Below are 15,502 nucleotides of genomic sequence, written 5' to 3' on the forward strand. Positions count from 1 at the left end.
ATGTTAACATAAAACAGGAGTGCAATATTTATTCAGCTGCATTCAGCTTTTTTACTTTTATTCACAGTCTTTAGCACATGCAATGACAGCATTTGGGCTCAGACAGAAAATTTGAAATAATCAATTAAATGAAAAACTCACCGTCCATCTCTCTGAGCAGCTCCACCATCTGTTATTGTTTTCACAAAAATACCTAGTTTTTCCAGTCCCTGATCAGCACCAACTCCCATTCCAATAATACTGATGCCCAGACCACTGTCACCTAAGAGATTCAAAAATCTAACATTAGCCACATAACACAAGATGTAACACTTAGGGGCAGTGAGCTGCTTCAAAACATTCCAAGTCCTTCCACACAAAAGATAAGAAAATTCACTTAAAAAAACCCAACCAAAACCGGCATATTTTCTATCTAGATACTACTTAAAGCTTTTTTTGTGCGGTAGTTATGGTTGCCTATTAGATTCAAAGCTTAATGATATATGGAGGAGATAGGAAGAAGCAAAATTTATTATTTATATACATTATGGTGCAGATCTGTCACTTAGTAATGCAGCTTTCCTAACCTCAATTTGACAGTTCGCACTTAGTACAGGCCTGTCCAGTAATGTTCACTGAGTTCAATAGAGCTAACCACAAATGAAAGCCTGAACACACGTTCAAAAATCGAAGACCTAAATTCAGGGAAAATACAATTTTAAATGGTTTTTTAAAATGTTCAAGGTTTGATTTGCACCTTTTTCAATTTCGACAGGAAACACTTCCATTTTTTCCACCCTTTTCTCCAGTTCATACTCAGCCGAGGCTGCCACAGGGTCAACTTCTTCATTTCGTCTATCATAATCTTCATTTGAGTAAGTACTGAAAACCTGAGAAAGATAACAAATGTTTTTAGTGCTTTCCCATCCCCTTCCAAACATGGTGTAATTGAAAGAAAATCAGTATGGAAATTAAAGTGTTTTTTTTAGATCTCACATTTTCTAAACCATAAATTTTAATAAACACTGCTGCTGTAAGACAGTTTCTAAATTGCACAAAAGCAACATTTCAGAAGTTTCAAAACAATTCCTTAAATATTTTTTGTGTTGTAAATGCACCAAATAGTTAAATCAGGCAATGAAATCAGTCATCTGCTCTTTGATATAGTGTGACTTTTTTTTTCTTTAGGACTACATTCTCCTAAATCCTTCTTCCTCTTTTCTTCCCTCCCCCCTCACCAGCTGCCAATTGCAGTGCTTCAAACAGATGTGGTTTTCTGATTTTGCAAGGGAATCATGCAGTTTCCCAGGAAAAGGAAATGCCTTGTTACATCCATTACTATTTTTAGTAACCAATCCAGCTGAATTTCTGAATTGTTAAAAAATAAAAGATAAACAACACAACATGAATTAAGACTGAAATCTAGAAAGGAAGAAAGAGCTACATGTAACAGGGTTGATTTTACTTATCAGCATGTTTATTAATTGTATTTAAATTGATACATTAGGGAAAAAAAAATAATACACCCCCCCTCCATTTATCTGCTTAAATTTTGCAGGCACTGAATGTTTTAATCAACGTCACTGTAAGACAAAAACCAGTTATGGATTGCAGCTGCAGCAGCCACCTCCCTAATCAAGAACGTGCAGTGCTGACACAAAGTTAATTTACACTGGCCTACTGAGGTTTTGCAACTCACATTTTCCCACTAGGACTACCTAGAGAGGTAACTGCAATCATGTAAATAAGAGAGAATTAACTGTAGTAAGCTGTAATTAAAATTTTTCCAGTGAATTTACATCTGCTAATATATGTTGTTAGCTCTGCATGGAAGCAGGAAAAAGATTATTGAAACTGATCACCAAAAAGCAACTAATATAACTCAGTATTTCCCATGGGGAGCTTACAGCTTCACCTCCAGACTACAGCTGGAGGACAGTTTCACAAACTCCTTGCCAAATCCTGCAAAACAGCTACTCCAGAAACATCGCATGGCCATAAAGCAGTCCAATAAGTAAGCAAGATTAGATCCACTTGGCTGAAAGGGAAAGAAGAAACCCACTCTCAGAAGTCTCATGTTTCTCCCAGTAAAAGAACCTTACGGAAAAGTTTTTCTTCCTAAGTCTTGCAGGAAGGTAAATAAACTGCTGCTTTGGACTATCATACTGACAAAAGTGGGCAATAACTGGACATGGGAAGACAACAAGGGTTGCACTTAAAGTACACGTTTTCCATACACTTTACAGAAAAGTCTGCAAAATAAACAAAGAAAACCATCCAGATGGTCTCAAGTATACTTACTCTCTAACTATCAGAAAAAAGGTGTCCAAGATCTCTAAATTAATCTCCCTTCCCAGTCCCCAAATCAGTAAATAGGATATGAAGCAGAAGCATTTCATGGAATACTCTTCTCCCTTTGGAACAAGACCAGTCTAATTTCACTACTTTCCATCCCAACAGAAAAAGCAGTATCTCTAAAAATATATCCAAGTTATAAGATTAATTCTAAACCAGTAATAAAAAGGAAGTTCAAAAGTGGACAAATGGTAATTTGTTAGAGTGTATCTGAGTTCTTGAAAATAAATCAAGTACTGGGGCCTGAAAAAACAGTTTACTTATTTATAACTGCACATATTATACAGTATTACTCATATGACTAAAATGTTAAAGATCAAATCAAATGGAGGAATGGGCAAGATGTGGAGAAAGGTAGTAGTTAATTTTAGAGACACTGATAACTCTTTTCTTCATTCTCTGTTAACTCAGTGGTCTAACTCACAAAGCAGATGATACAAGTAGCAACTACCTACTGATTAATTACATTAGCAAATAAATGACCAATTCCTTACACAACCATGTATAAAGTGCTGAAAACTGGAGGGAAGTAATCAACATAACATCACGTATGCCTCAAGTCTTAGGCTGCCAGCACTAAAATATGTCGGGAATTTATTTTTTCCCCCAACATGAAAGTAATAACGTTGCACCCAAGAGTCTCCTGGAATTTGCCCATTTTGACACAAAATTGACAACAGGAATTGATCACCTGCAGGAAGTGGATCACGGAATTTAAAATTAGTGGTTTCTGAGATTGCAGTGATGTTTACAATTGTTGTTCATAAAATAATAGCACAAGTATACATATGCAAATGGAGGCTACTAATATTTATATGCACACTGGCTTTTTATGAAAAACCTATCTGTAATAAATTCTGGCTGATCCACTAGGAGAAAGAATTAATATTTTTCTCTTCAAGTGACAGATGACAAGTGTGTGAGAACATTTAGATAACACTCGAAAAACCGTAACCTCAAAATTAAGACAAGATAGACCTGTTTCAAAATAATAAGGACTCTTCCCCCAAACTTCAGAAAAATAATTTTGAGGAAAAATGTGAATGTACAAAGAACAGAGGAAAAGCAAAACTGATATATAACCAGAAGCCAAACACAGCAATGAGAAAAAAAAAAAAAAAAAAAAAGAGCACACAAAGAAAACTATGGTCAAAGTGTCAAGGGCAAAAGACAGAAATTTTTATTGTGCACATGTGGAATCATAACATAGTATTTTATCTTTTATGAGGCGGAAACAGTAAAATTGTTGATACCAGGATAGAAAACATAAGAACTGCTCAGCAAGTTGTTCTTGCCAAGTAGCAAAAGTAATATTATATACAGTTACAATGTCGGTAATAAATAATATAATTTACAAGTTACACAGTTTAGGAAAGCTAAATACAGTTCATCCCTGGGCTGTCTGACAGGGTTTAGTCACTGAAACCAAACACATTAGGGACAAAAGAAATGCTAATCTTACTAGTTAGAAGCCACTGCTAGACAGAGATCGTAAAATTATTAGTATGCAAGTGATATTTTAAAAATATATGCTTTAGCAAACACAAGTTATTGTATCAACATAGGAGAAACCAGATTAATTTTATAAGCATTTTACCATAGCTTGTTACCCTAACCCAGAAGGTTAACCTAACATTAATAACTTCTGGATCCTGTCAAGCTACTAAATGATTAAAAAACCTACTATCTGAAAAAAAAGAATGTATTTTTATATTCAAGAATTATTTTCTTCAGAATTAATAAAAATAATATGAATTAAAAAAAATTCTGACGGACAGATTTTCAAGGATTAGTTTAATTAAATCGTTAAGCTACGTAACTGGAAATTAAAAAAAAAAATTTAGTCCTTGGAGAGCAAATACATTCATGTGGATACACAACAAACTGCATTCTTCAGACCCAGGAAACTAATCACTTTTTGAATGCAAAACTCAGTTTGCCTCCTTTGAAGACACTAGTATCAACGTAATCAGGATCAGCACTCAAAAAAACCCAACACAGCCTAATGTCTAAATAATTCTACTGTTCAGTTCCTGTTACCCTACAGAACTAAAAATCTTCATTTTATCATCTTAGTGCTATGACAGAGAACAGCATTATCACAGGAAAACAACAATGACCTTGCTTAATTCAAACTCTCAGCAGCACATAAAAGCCTCTACTGAAGAGCCACATTAGTTTTAGCAGAATGTTAACTTTGTTAGAGGGTAAATACTAATTCACCACATGTTTGCATAAGAACTGCTACAGAGTCATTAAATCCGAAGACCTCCACTCCCATATTCAGTTCTAGTAGATAGATTTGTTTGTGCCTGATAAAAAGCCGAACAATAAAAAGGTAATTAAACAGCAAGATTAAGAAATTAGTAACTTGCAGAAGGGCTCCCAACTAACCGGAATGGAAGCAATATCAACATCACTTCAAAATTCTCAAGCAATACCACTGTATTTGCTGGAAATAAACCTGCCCAGGCCGTTTAAGTAACACTTAAGCTGAGAGAGTCACTGACACCCCTGTCCAGACATCACACCTAGCTATGACTGTATCAGCCAGCTCACGTTTCTTCTGAACACAGTTCTTACTTTGAACATACAAATTTAGAGGCACTCAGTAAAGCCAAACATTCAAAACAACTTGTGGCTCAGTGAAAACTGTCTGATAGTGAACAGTTTCAGTCTTCAAATCGACAGCCTTAGCAATGCCCAGCAAAACATGAAAAGCCCACAACAACATGAATAATCATTTGAAACAGTAGCACTGAAGTAGGACTGAAGTATAATGTACACTTCACAGTTTACTCTTACAATTTCCCTCTTCGGTTAAAGTAGAGGTCTCGTTATCACTACCCACTCTTCCCTCTGTTTCCAAAAACTACTTGCCTAGCCTTTCATTACCATCGCTTATAATATTTTAAATGAAAAGTGACTAAACCTTATTTAAGTCAATTCATGCTATCAAAACCTTTAATGAGCCAACACTAAATGTCTTGCTTAGTTTTTTTGTTTGTTTTTGTAAACACACTTTTGCTCTTTTTCAAGAAGTATTCAGAATGGTTGGTAACTGTTAAACAGGTTAATATTACAAGTCATTATACTCAATGTAGCATTTTCTATTACCAAACAGGTGGACAGGCAGGCTCTGCACACTTGAGCACTTCATCCTGTACCTCTGCACAACTCCAATCAAGCCATTTTACATAAAGGAGTAAGAGCAGCCTTGCTCCAGGTCTACAGTACAGACAAGTCCATATAGATGATTTCATAAATAAACAATTTTTCTCACTAATTCTCAGTAAAACCAGTAAAGTTGATTCTCTGTATTCCCGTTCCGTATTTTGCTGCAGTAGCAAAACAACATGGTATCTGTTTCATTCAGGTTATGCTACCTACTCCAGAAAGAGAAATACTTTTACTTTCAGGTATTTCATTTTTAAATCCCAGTGAAAGATATACTGAAGACAAAGAAAAGCATCAATTCAGATTTGATTTTACTTCATTTTAAATATTCAGAGAAGTTGATGTTGCCTTACTATACCAAGCCTCATTAGAAGTTGATGCAGGAAAATGAGAAATAAATCTAAAGATACTGCATGTTGCATTTTGGAGTAATACTCAATAAAAATATAAGAACACTGTAAAAAACTCTACCACACTGCACCTTCATGATCTCAAGATGACAAAATATATAGTCAGATAACAGAGGTTCACTTCTTGTTACTGATGTCCTTCTGAGCATTCAGTTTTTTAATGTTAGAATGATATGAAAATATATAATTTACTTTTTCCATCACTCAAAAAATCTAAACCAAAAAAAGTTTCAGCTACTGCCTGTTCATTCTTATCAGTCTAGGTTAAGTATTGTCAGGTGCTAGCAACAGTCATCATTATAAAAAACATGAGGAACCTTTCAGCAGCTTAACTGTTGAGCTCCTGAATTTGTCTCCTATAGATTTGCTTACCTTTGCTGATTTTTCACCACTTCCTTAGTCTTTTGCCTGACTGCATTGCTCATGAAACCCTGAAGTTTCTCCTATTCACCTCCTTTCCCCCTGCTCCCCCTTAAACTAAAGCTGCAGTCATCAGTGAGGCCACACACCTGTCATTCGCTTTGGTGCAGGTGCTAATCTTCCCCAAACCAAGCAGTATTTTTAAAATACCTTTAAAAAGCTCTCTCTCTTATCTGTCTCCTGGAAGTCAGAAGTTGGAGAGACTGAAAAACGAGTGAGGATGGACAGATGATAATCTAGCAGCCTCACTGTCACCTCACCTGACATCTATAGCCTCAGTTCTCTTTTTTGTTTGTAGTTTACAACACCAAGTACATCAAATAGGGCAGGTAGTATGTAATATAATTGCACTCAGGGAATAATCCAGTTAGAAATACATTGAGATAATGATGTAAAGATTCAAGCTTCTCCTGAAGTAAGCAAAATATAAAAAGAAATTATTTGCTTTTTCTGCTCTGGTCTAGATTGCTGGTCTACAGCTCCATACCTTGGCACCAAATTATCATCCAAAGACTCTTAAAATATCAAGTCAAACTACCATTATAAACTTACATATAAAGTATTTTCTAAAAATCAAAACAGAAGGTGTATGATTAAAACAAACAAACAACAAAAAAACACACACAACAACAAACAAAGAAAGCTTGAGTTGAAAGAGCCTCTTTCTGGAGAGCTGAATGTATGCCATGGAATCAAAATATAACAAGGACCAGAAGGTGTCAGAAGTACCCAATATGGAACTTCCTAAATCTTGGAAAATCTATACACAGAACTAAGTGCATTTAGGCTTAATAAACATTTAACTTGTATAAAAATTGAAATTTCAATAAGGATTTAAAGATTATCTTTCCTCAAACAAAAAACACCTCAAAACCAAAACACTAAATTTTCATACATGTGTGTGAAAATACGTACTTTCTTCCTCAAGTTAATACCTGTGGTTTTAACATCTCAGTTAAGTTAGCCAGCAGGAAATGCCATATTCTCAGATGCTGGCATAAAACAACTGAACTGTGTCCAAAACCAAAATTACTTTTTGTGAAAAGTCAGAAAAGTTACTGAGAAATACCATGGTGAGTTTAAGTTTGAGGTAAAAGTATGAAAAAAGGTTATGATGTTAAGTTACAAACACTGCGATGTTGATGCAAGTGATAAAGAGAGCTTCAAAGCAGTTAAAATCTGAGTTACAGCAAACAAATTGTCATTGCAAAAGATGCCAAATAAATGGATGCAAATATACTTACATTATTTGTGTCAAGAAAAAAGCAGACTTCTCACATACAAGTCAATGCTGTTTAAATATACTTTCAAATCAAACCTCTATTTTCCTAAATCAACCTACATTCATGTCACATACTTGTCTCTTAATGCCACAGAAATATTTTATTGAAGTGCTTGAACAATGGCTGACAAACAATTGACCATTCATGCAGTCAGCAATTCTGTTATTACTGAAGAAACTCCAAGGTTTTGGTATTTCTCACCAGTTAGTGTACTTCCTATCCCTTTCTGTGTATGGTATCAAAAGTGTAGAAGTTACAGTTCAAAAATCAGAGGATGTACCAAGCTGGATGTACCCTGCAACACTTTGTTAGAACAGAATTCAGGAGACTTCACAATGACCTAGAAAAATTGTGCAGCTTCTAAAAGTGGTAAGCATTTACAGATACACTGTTACACTTGAATTAGATTTCCTGTACATCTTCATTTCCTGCTTCATTAACTTCCACAGTAAGCAGCTCTGTACTAAAAAGACTGAAGAGTATGCTGGCCTGAAAAAGATTATTGTTGGTGTCCCAGCTATACATAAAACAGCTCTATTCCAATGTGCAAGACAAATGGCAACATAAGAAGGATTTTCATACGCTCTCAGAAGCGGCTGATACTTGGCTGGTTAGGGCAATACACAAGCTATGAAACTGCTTTCAGTTTCCTTATTTAAGAAGTTTAAACTTCTGCTCAACTGTGACAAATATAAAAGTAAAACCTTTATGAAGGTTTTGGGGTTTTGTTTTTGCTTTTTTTAAACTGTGTTCTTGACTAAAAAAATCTTCAAAGTATTATTCACAGAAAGCTGGTAACAGACACTCCCATGCAATATAATAAAATGGATAGCAGCTAATTAAACAGACTAAGGGAAGCAAACAGCAGCTGTACTATCTATTCAGTTTACATGAGCTACAGAATGTATAAGGATCATAAATTATGGCAGAAGTTAATAACAGTGCTATTAAAGGTTTTGAGGACAAAGTTTGACACAGTCAGAGGTAAAAACATCTCAAGGAGTCAATTTGGAGACAGGTATTTGTTTTCACAGCAGAAAGTTTCAAAATTACAAATGTCAAACAGCACTCAGTCATCATATATATGTTAATTAAAGCCTTCCAAAGTAATCACATAATTGAAAGTGAGTTTAATCACTACATTACAAAAGAAAAGTGAAATATAAAGGGATGACAGTAGAGTCACCTAATGTTATTTCCACTGTCTGTAATGTTGATTGTACACACAATTTATTAATAAAACATAAAGACAAAGACAAATTCAGTTCCTTGCAAATATCCTGGACAGCTGAATGTGCTTTACATTCTTTACTGGCTTCATATGCAGCAACAAGAGACTAAAAATAGCTCATGTACCATAACATAAAACCAGCCTGTGAAGTTCTGCTAATAACTGTACAGTATCACTCTCTTCACTATTGTAGAAAAAACTAGCAACCACCACATAATGTTCCTTAATGTCTCCAGAGGTCAAACAGCAGCAGGACATAAAGAGCTGGTCACCCACAGCAAGAAATGTCATTTATCATCAGCTTCTACAGAATTGAAACATTTATTTTTAAAAGTCTCATCTATGCTTATTTTCACAGGCATAGGGCAACTCAAAAATAATGGACTATTTGCATAATTCTGTTCCATCTTTTCTGAAATTATCAGATCAAATTATGATCTTAAGCCCTGCTACAGATGTCAACAATTATGGGTCTCTAGCATGGGTCAGATGCAGTTCTAACAGTGTTAGCTACCTCATACAACCCCTGCAGCTCCACCATCTTCTTTCACTCAAAAGCCTTGGCAATTTTACAACTGACTAGGAATTTCAAAACAGAGATATTAATCAATTTATCTGTGCTGCTGCAGCATAAATACTGTTGTTATGGTGCCTATGTGTAAGTTACAACCATTACCCACTCACAAATCCAATTTTACTTTTGGGTATATCAAGTGCGATGGTCAAGGCTCCAACACTGCAGAACCTGATGCTCTGAGAACATGCTTGCCCTTCTGAAAGTTTGGAATTCTCCAACTCTATCAGACACCTGCTAAGTAGTAACTGCAAAAGACAGAGATGGCTTCTCACAATCACTAGAGAAATGTGGAAGGAAAACAGTAAGAACACAAAGGAGCAAACAGCAACAACACACTCTCAGGAGCATCTAAGAGGAGGACAAACAGACCTTCTCCTCTAGAGGCTACGGATGTCTGGAATGGCACTCACATTTCAGTCAAACTTATCAGTCTAAATAAAGCTGAAAAAACAAGCTACTAGGATACATTCTCACTATGGCGCTGCTCTAAGATGAGGTGGGTACCAGGAATAATGTTTTGCTGGCACTCAGGATTTTTTTTTTTTCCTCTTCCAATTTAAGATGTTCTAAAATCTATGCAAAAGTCAAACAAGAGAGACTCCTTTCTGGAGGTAAAAGACAGATTTTCTAAAAAGCTAGTGAGATGTTAAAGGTACATCACTGTGTTCAGTTTTGGGCCACTCACTCAAAGAAGGACACTGAGGTGCTGGAGTGTGTCCAAGCTGGTGAAGAGTCTAGAGAACAAGTCATATGAGGAGCAGCTGAGGAAGCTGGGGATGTTTAGTCTAAAGAAGAGGAGGCTGAGGGGAGACCTTATCGCCCTCTACAACTACCTGAAAGGAGGTTGTAAGAAGGTGGGTTTTGGCCTCTTCTCCCAAGTGGATAATGATAAGACCAGAGGAAACGGCCTGAAGTTGCAGCAGAGGAGGTTTAGACTGGATACTGGGAAGAATTTCTATACTGAAAGACTGTTCAGGCACTGGAACAGCCTACCCAGGGAGGTGGTTGAGTCACCATCCCTGGAGGTATTCAAGAAACATGTAGATTTGGTACTTCAGGACATGCTAAAGGGGCCAAGGTTGTAGTTTGTTTGGTGGTTTTTTGTTTTGTTTTGTTTTGTTTCTTTAATATATTTTTATTTCTTTTTGAGTTGATGGTTAGACTCAGTGATCTTAGAGGTCTTTTCCAACCATGATGATTCTGTGAAAAAAGATTTTAGGGAAGTGCAAAAAAAAGTTGGAATTCTTCATTTTACAAAGCACAAAAGCCAAAAACCATATACAAGGACTCATTTCTGCTAAGTGCCAAAGAAAACATGAAACAAAAAAGATAGACAAGGGCAGAGAAATCATTGGTTAGGCATGAAGAACAGAGGAGAAAGATCTATTGAAAATTACATATAGAAAGAGACCTCTATACCTATTATAGGAAAGACATAGCCAAGTTTCACTGAAAAGGCATAAAGGAAGGCAGGTATCACAAGCTTCAATTTCAGGGCCTTAAAAAGAAAGTCCACTTACCATATTGATATTAAGTAGCTTATTCTGCCAATCCAAATGGGGCATTATGGCAAGAACTATGTTATTTTTAATGGAAAACTGCTAACAGTTGCTACTAACTGTTCATCTCACAGTTGTGTAATTGATAATCTGGTACATGCTGGTTTCTGTGGCTGTAATTCAACAGTGCTAGTTACCAAAAACTGAATTGTCTACACAAGAGTGTCCATCACATTTGGCAGGGATTTCTACTAATGCTTTCAACTGCATCTGGCATGGACATAACAGAGAAGGCAGGAAAAGTCTATTACAGCCACTGCCTCAGTAGGATTTCAGCAGTGATGAGTGAAACCCAGACTACAGCAGGAGTCAAACAGTCACTCAACAGACAGGCATTTACAGTAGACTCTACACAGCACTTTGCTCAGATACTCAGTGCACAGATGCAAGGGGAAATGGACTGATGGCCCTCTGGCTCCCACAGCCCTCATCAGACTCATTATGCAGTTTCCAGCAGCAGCGCTTCCCCCCCCTCCTTCAGTGCTCCAGGTCACCACTAAACAAGCATCAACTACAAGAAAGCCATATAAAATCAGCCTGCCTATGGAGAGACTATAAAAAAACCACATGCAACAAAACTCATATTTTGCCACACCCAAAACATTTTCTGGGGTACAGCACCGGCGTGTGTTTAGCAAAGTGGGAAATTACAGCTCTCCGCTGCAGGAAGTACAGGAGTCAACAGAATTTTTTTACATGCCTCTGCTCAGTAAAAGCAAGCCCTGACTCTGCACAAAGAGTAAAAAATTGTTTATTAAAGATTCGAGTTTTCATTCATGTAACAGTAGAAGAAGAAAAGTATGCTTGAGAAAGCCTGGACTGTTTCCCAATCTATCCTGGTCTGCACCTCCCAGTTCCCTTCCCAAACTCTCAGAGGGACAAGAGTAACTGAGGTCTGCAACAAGACTATGTCTAAACACGGTCCAAACTGTGAAATTACTTATTTTGTGGGTATTTTGGTGAGGGAAGATGAGACACCTAAATCTTCCTAGTTTGTTAAGTGTTCTAACTTACACTACTCCTCATTATCCAGTCTGTCCTGTAACTTCTACTTCCGCAATTTCATAACGTCAAAGTGCTCATGTTAACATCCCTACGGCTTGTCTGACAAGCCAGTATAAAAAAAGAAAAGAAAACCAAACTATATATATATGGCTATTATCAGAGAGAATTCTAAAAAACTAAGTAACAGGAAAGACTAATTGAAATTTTCTCATAGTTAATTCTGAAAACAAGTCTGGAGTTGAATCTGAAGGTTTGCTAGGGAGCTTTTTTTGTTATTTGTTTTTTTAAAAAAAACATTTGTACAAAAAGTAAACTTTAAAAAAATCCTTCCTAATGCGGTGCCTCAATTTTAAACAGATGAAGGCAAGTATTAAAGGTCATGTGTTTGTATCTGTTCCTAAAACTTTAGTGTTCTAAAAATGTCGAGTAAGTAAAATTTCAAGTGCTTGACTCTGCTGACTATTTTATGAAGCTGCCGTGATTCAGGAATTAGTTATGACTAACTTGTAACTTCTCTCTTTTTCAGAAAATTTGTAACTTCTCTTACTCAGTTTTGAATAAAAGCCATAAACTTAGACTTTCTTAAGGGCTTTTAGGCTTTGAAAAAAACACCACAAAGTTTTGTTTCCTTGGTATTTTTGCCTGCAAAACATTAAAAATAAAGACAATTCAAATGTACTTACCTTGATAGGAGCTGTTGAGAACCTGACTTTTCGGTCTGGGTCAGGATCTTCCTCTTCAGAAAGTCCAGGAAACTCTTCATATTCACTGTCATACATACACTCCTCCTCCTCTCCCTCCAAAATTTCTTTGCCTTCAGACCCTTGGTTTTCTGGCTCTGTATACCTATCATCATCAAAAGCTACATTCTCTATTCCAAAAGCTTTGTAGTTCTCATTCTGCATTTCCGTAATTTGCTCCTCTTCTTCAGTATCCTCTTCCTGCTCTAGAACATCCTGAACTCGTGTAAATATACCATCTTTCACAGATGTCCCATCTCTTTCTTCTTCATGATTGACCTTGCTGCTTTTTGTAAACTCTTCGACTACCTCCAAGGAGTAGGAGCTCCTCTTCCCTTCCTGTACCTGAGGACTGAGTGGCTGATCCTCTTGAACAACGTGATCTTTCTCCAAACCTTCTTTTTCATGCCCTGAGGTTTCATCTTGTGCAACTGTCTCTGTGCAAGTCCCCTCCACTGGAGAAACCTGGGAGAGAATGCTATCTGATCTCCACTGAGCCTCCTGACCAGATGTACTGCTCATACCCAGCAAGCTTCTCCCAAATACCAGTTGCTCTCTTTTGTCTTTACCAAGTGCCTCACTCAGCTCATCCCTGAGGATCGCTGGCACTTTGGTGGACACAGCCTTCTCTGGACATACTTCAGCATCAGCAGATGAATCAAAACTGTGGTGGCCTCTCAAAGGGTCCCGATTCAGAGGACTGTAATTTTTGGAAATTTCTTTGGATTCTTCAGTATCACTGTCACCCAGAAAGCTTTCCAGCCTCCTAGAAATGGGTCCTGCATTCAGGAAGGAAGATCTGGAACTACTATTGGGATGTTGCTGCTTCGACTCCTCACTACCTTGATTTTCAACTTTCTCCAGCACAACTGGAATACTTGCTTCTGTATTAAAACTGAAGTGATCCACCACACTGCCAGAATCAGAAGCTGAACTGCGTCTTCTCTTATCCTCACCTCTTTCACATTTGTTGGGGGAATATCTGTCTACTGAGCTCCGTTGTTTTATATTTCTCTCAAATAGCTTCCTGGTCTCTGAAAATTTTTCTGCCAGCGCAACTTTGTCCAAGTCTGCCTCATCGTTGCTACGCGTGACCTTGTCTGCAGCAGAAGGCACAGACAATGAATCCACAGGACTGCTGCAGGGGCTGGTACTTGCATTAAGTAGATTATTTTTTTGGACAATGAGGAAAGATGGGCTACCTGGAGAAGGTCCGTACTCTGCTGCTGTGGCCCGGCCGATTAATTTGGTCTCAGCAGGTGGGCTGCTCTCACAAGAGGGTGTGGAAGAAGAGCCTCCCATTTGCAGAAACATATTTTTGATCTTGTGTACCCTATTGCCATAAGTGGCAGCTCTGCCTCGACTGTGTGGGTCATTTCCCCCTCCATTGGAAGATACGCTCAGCTTCTGATGCAAGCTTGTTTTGTTGGAAGCGTTTTCAGGATTGTTTACACCATCAAAAGAGCATTTGATAGCATGAAAATCGGATTTATAGGCATTTCGGTGTGGAGAAGCACTTCTTAAAGTCCTTTCCCCTTTGCCTTCAGTTTTCATCATTGTCAGAAAGAAAGCCGCCTCGACTCCTGAAGAATGGGAAGGGCAAAGACGACTCCCAGGCACAAAGCTTCTTCCACTCTCCAACGCCAGGCAGAGCAGATCCCACAGAATACCCGAAAAGCAGCCTTTCACTCGGGCAGCCTCCCAGCTGGCATCGAAACGGCGCGCAGGGGATGAGAGGTGGAGAGAAAGAAATCACAGCGCGCAAATGGCCACATCGAGCGTTCTCCCCAGCGCGGATGGCGATGTGCGGAGAGCCATCTGCAGAGAGAAGGAGTTTTCATTAACTCGGGGCCTCGCCGGCGTGTGACACGAATCCGAAACTCGGGGTGGGAATCGCCGCCCGAGACCTCCCCGCGGGATAAAGCCCATTGTGTCCGCCGGGTCCCAGCTGCTCCCTGCCGCCCGCCCGGGCACCGGCCTGGAGGGGATGCGGCGGCGAGCGGGGCCCCCGCCCCTCCCGCCACGCTCGTCCCGGGCCGGGCCGGGCGGCGGGGGCAGCGCCGGCCTTGCCTGCCGCCCGGGGAGGCCGGGCCCGGCCGGACGGCGCCGCACGCACCGCGGCTGGCCGGGCCGGGGCGGCCCCGCGCCGGCCGGGAGGGGGGAAGCAGCAAGTTTCGGCCCCAAGTTGGGGCTTCCCCGCGGCAGCGCCCCTGCGCCGCGGGGCCTGCGGAGCGCGCAGCGGAGCCGCCCCCGCACCTCGCCCCAAACTTTCCGAGCCAGCCTACCTAGGGGCGGGGGTCCCGCTGGCTCCTTCCCCTCAGCGCTCCCGGCCGCCCAGCGGCCGCGCACTCCCCGCCATCGCTCTCCGCCGCCAGCCGCCCTCCTGCCCTCCTTCCCTTCCCTCCCCTCCCCTCCCCAGCCCGCCCCGCCGCTGCCCCGCGCTCCTCACTCCACCTTCCTCCCGCCCCCGCGGCGCCGCTCCAAACCGCCGCCCGCCCGCCCCGCTCGCCGCCCCGCGCCCTCCGCGCTGTGTCTCGGGCCCGCCCGCGCGCTCCCCGGCTCGCACACAAAGAGCGGGAGCGGCGGGCGCGCCCTTGTTCCGCTCGGCGGGAGGGAGGAGAGGGGCCGGGGGTGGGAAGCGCCTCCCGCGCCGGGATATACCACGCCGTGGCGGGATACGGGTTTCGGGTGATACCATCTCGGGAAGGCGAGCGGGCGCGGGGCCGCCCGCCGCTGCCCGATGTCTCCTGGCCGTGAGCGCGGGAC

The 15,502-nt window shown here is 40.0% G+C and overlaps 1 protein-coding gene across 5 annotated transcripts in view; it reads right to left on the bottom strand.

Annotated features, from left to right (window-relative positions):
* The window catches only part of LOC127386306 (neurabin-1-like), a 39,609-nt gene extending 24,492 nt beyond the window's left edge, over positions 1 to 15,117 (bottom strand). For all 5 annotated transcript variants that reach the window (XM_051623146.1, XM_051623143.1, XM_051623144.1 and 2 more), the window contains exons 1-4: positions 15,022 to 15,117; positions 12,680 to 14,554; positions 737 to 869; positions 142 to 262 (exon numbers count right to left, since the gene is read on the bottom strand). In XM_051623146.1, coding sequence (XP_051479106.1) covers positions 142 to 262; positions 737 to 869; positions 12,680 to 14,293 — 1,868 coding nt within the window. In that variant the 5' untranslated portion in view covers positions 14,294 to 14,554; positions 15,022 to 15,117. The remainder of the gene's footprint in view (positions 1 to 141; positions 263 to 736; positions 870 to 12,679; positions 14,555 to 15,021) is intronic.
* Positions 15,118 to 15,502: the final 385 nt, after the last annotated feature.

The sequence above is a fragment of the Apus apus genome, chromosome 6 (assembly GCF_020740795.1).
Source record: "Apus apus isolate bApuApu2 chromosome 6, bApuApu2.pri.cur, whole genome shotgun sequence".
In the NCBI taxonomy this organism is placed as follows: Eukaryota; Metazoa; Chordata; class Aves; order Apodiformes; family Apodidae; genus Apus; species Apus apus.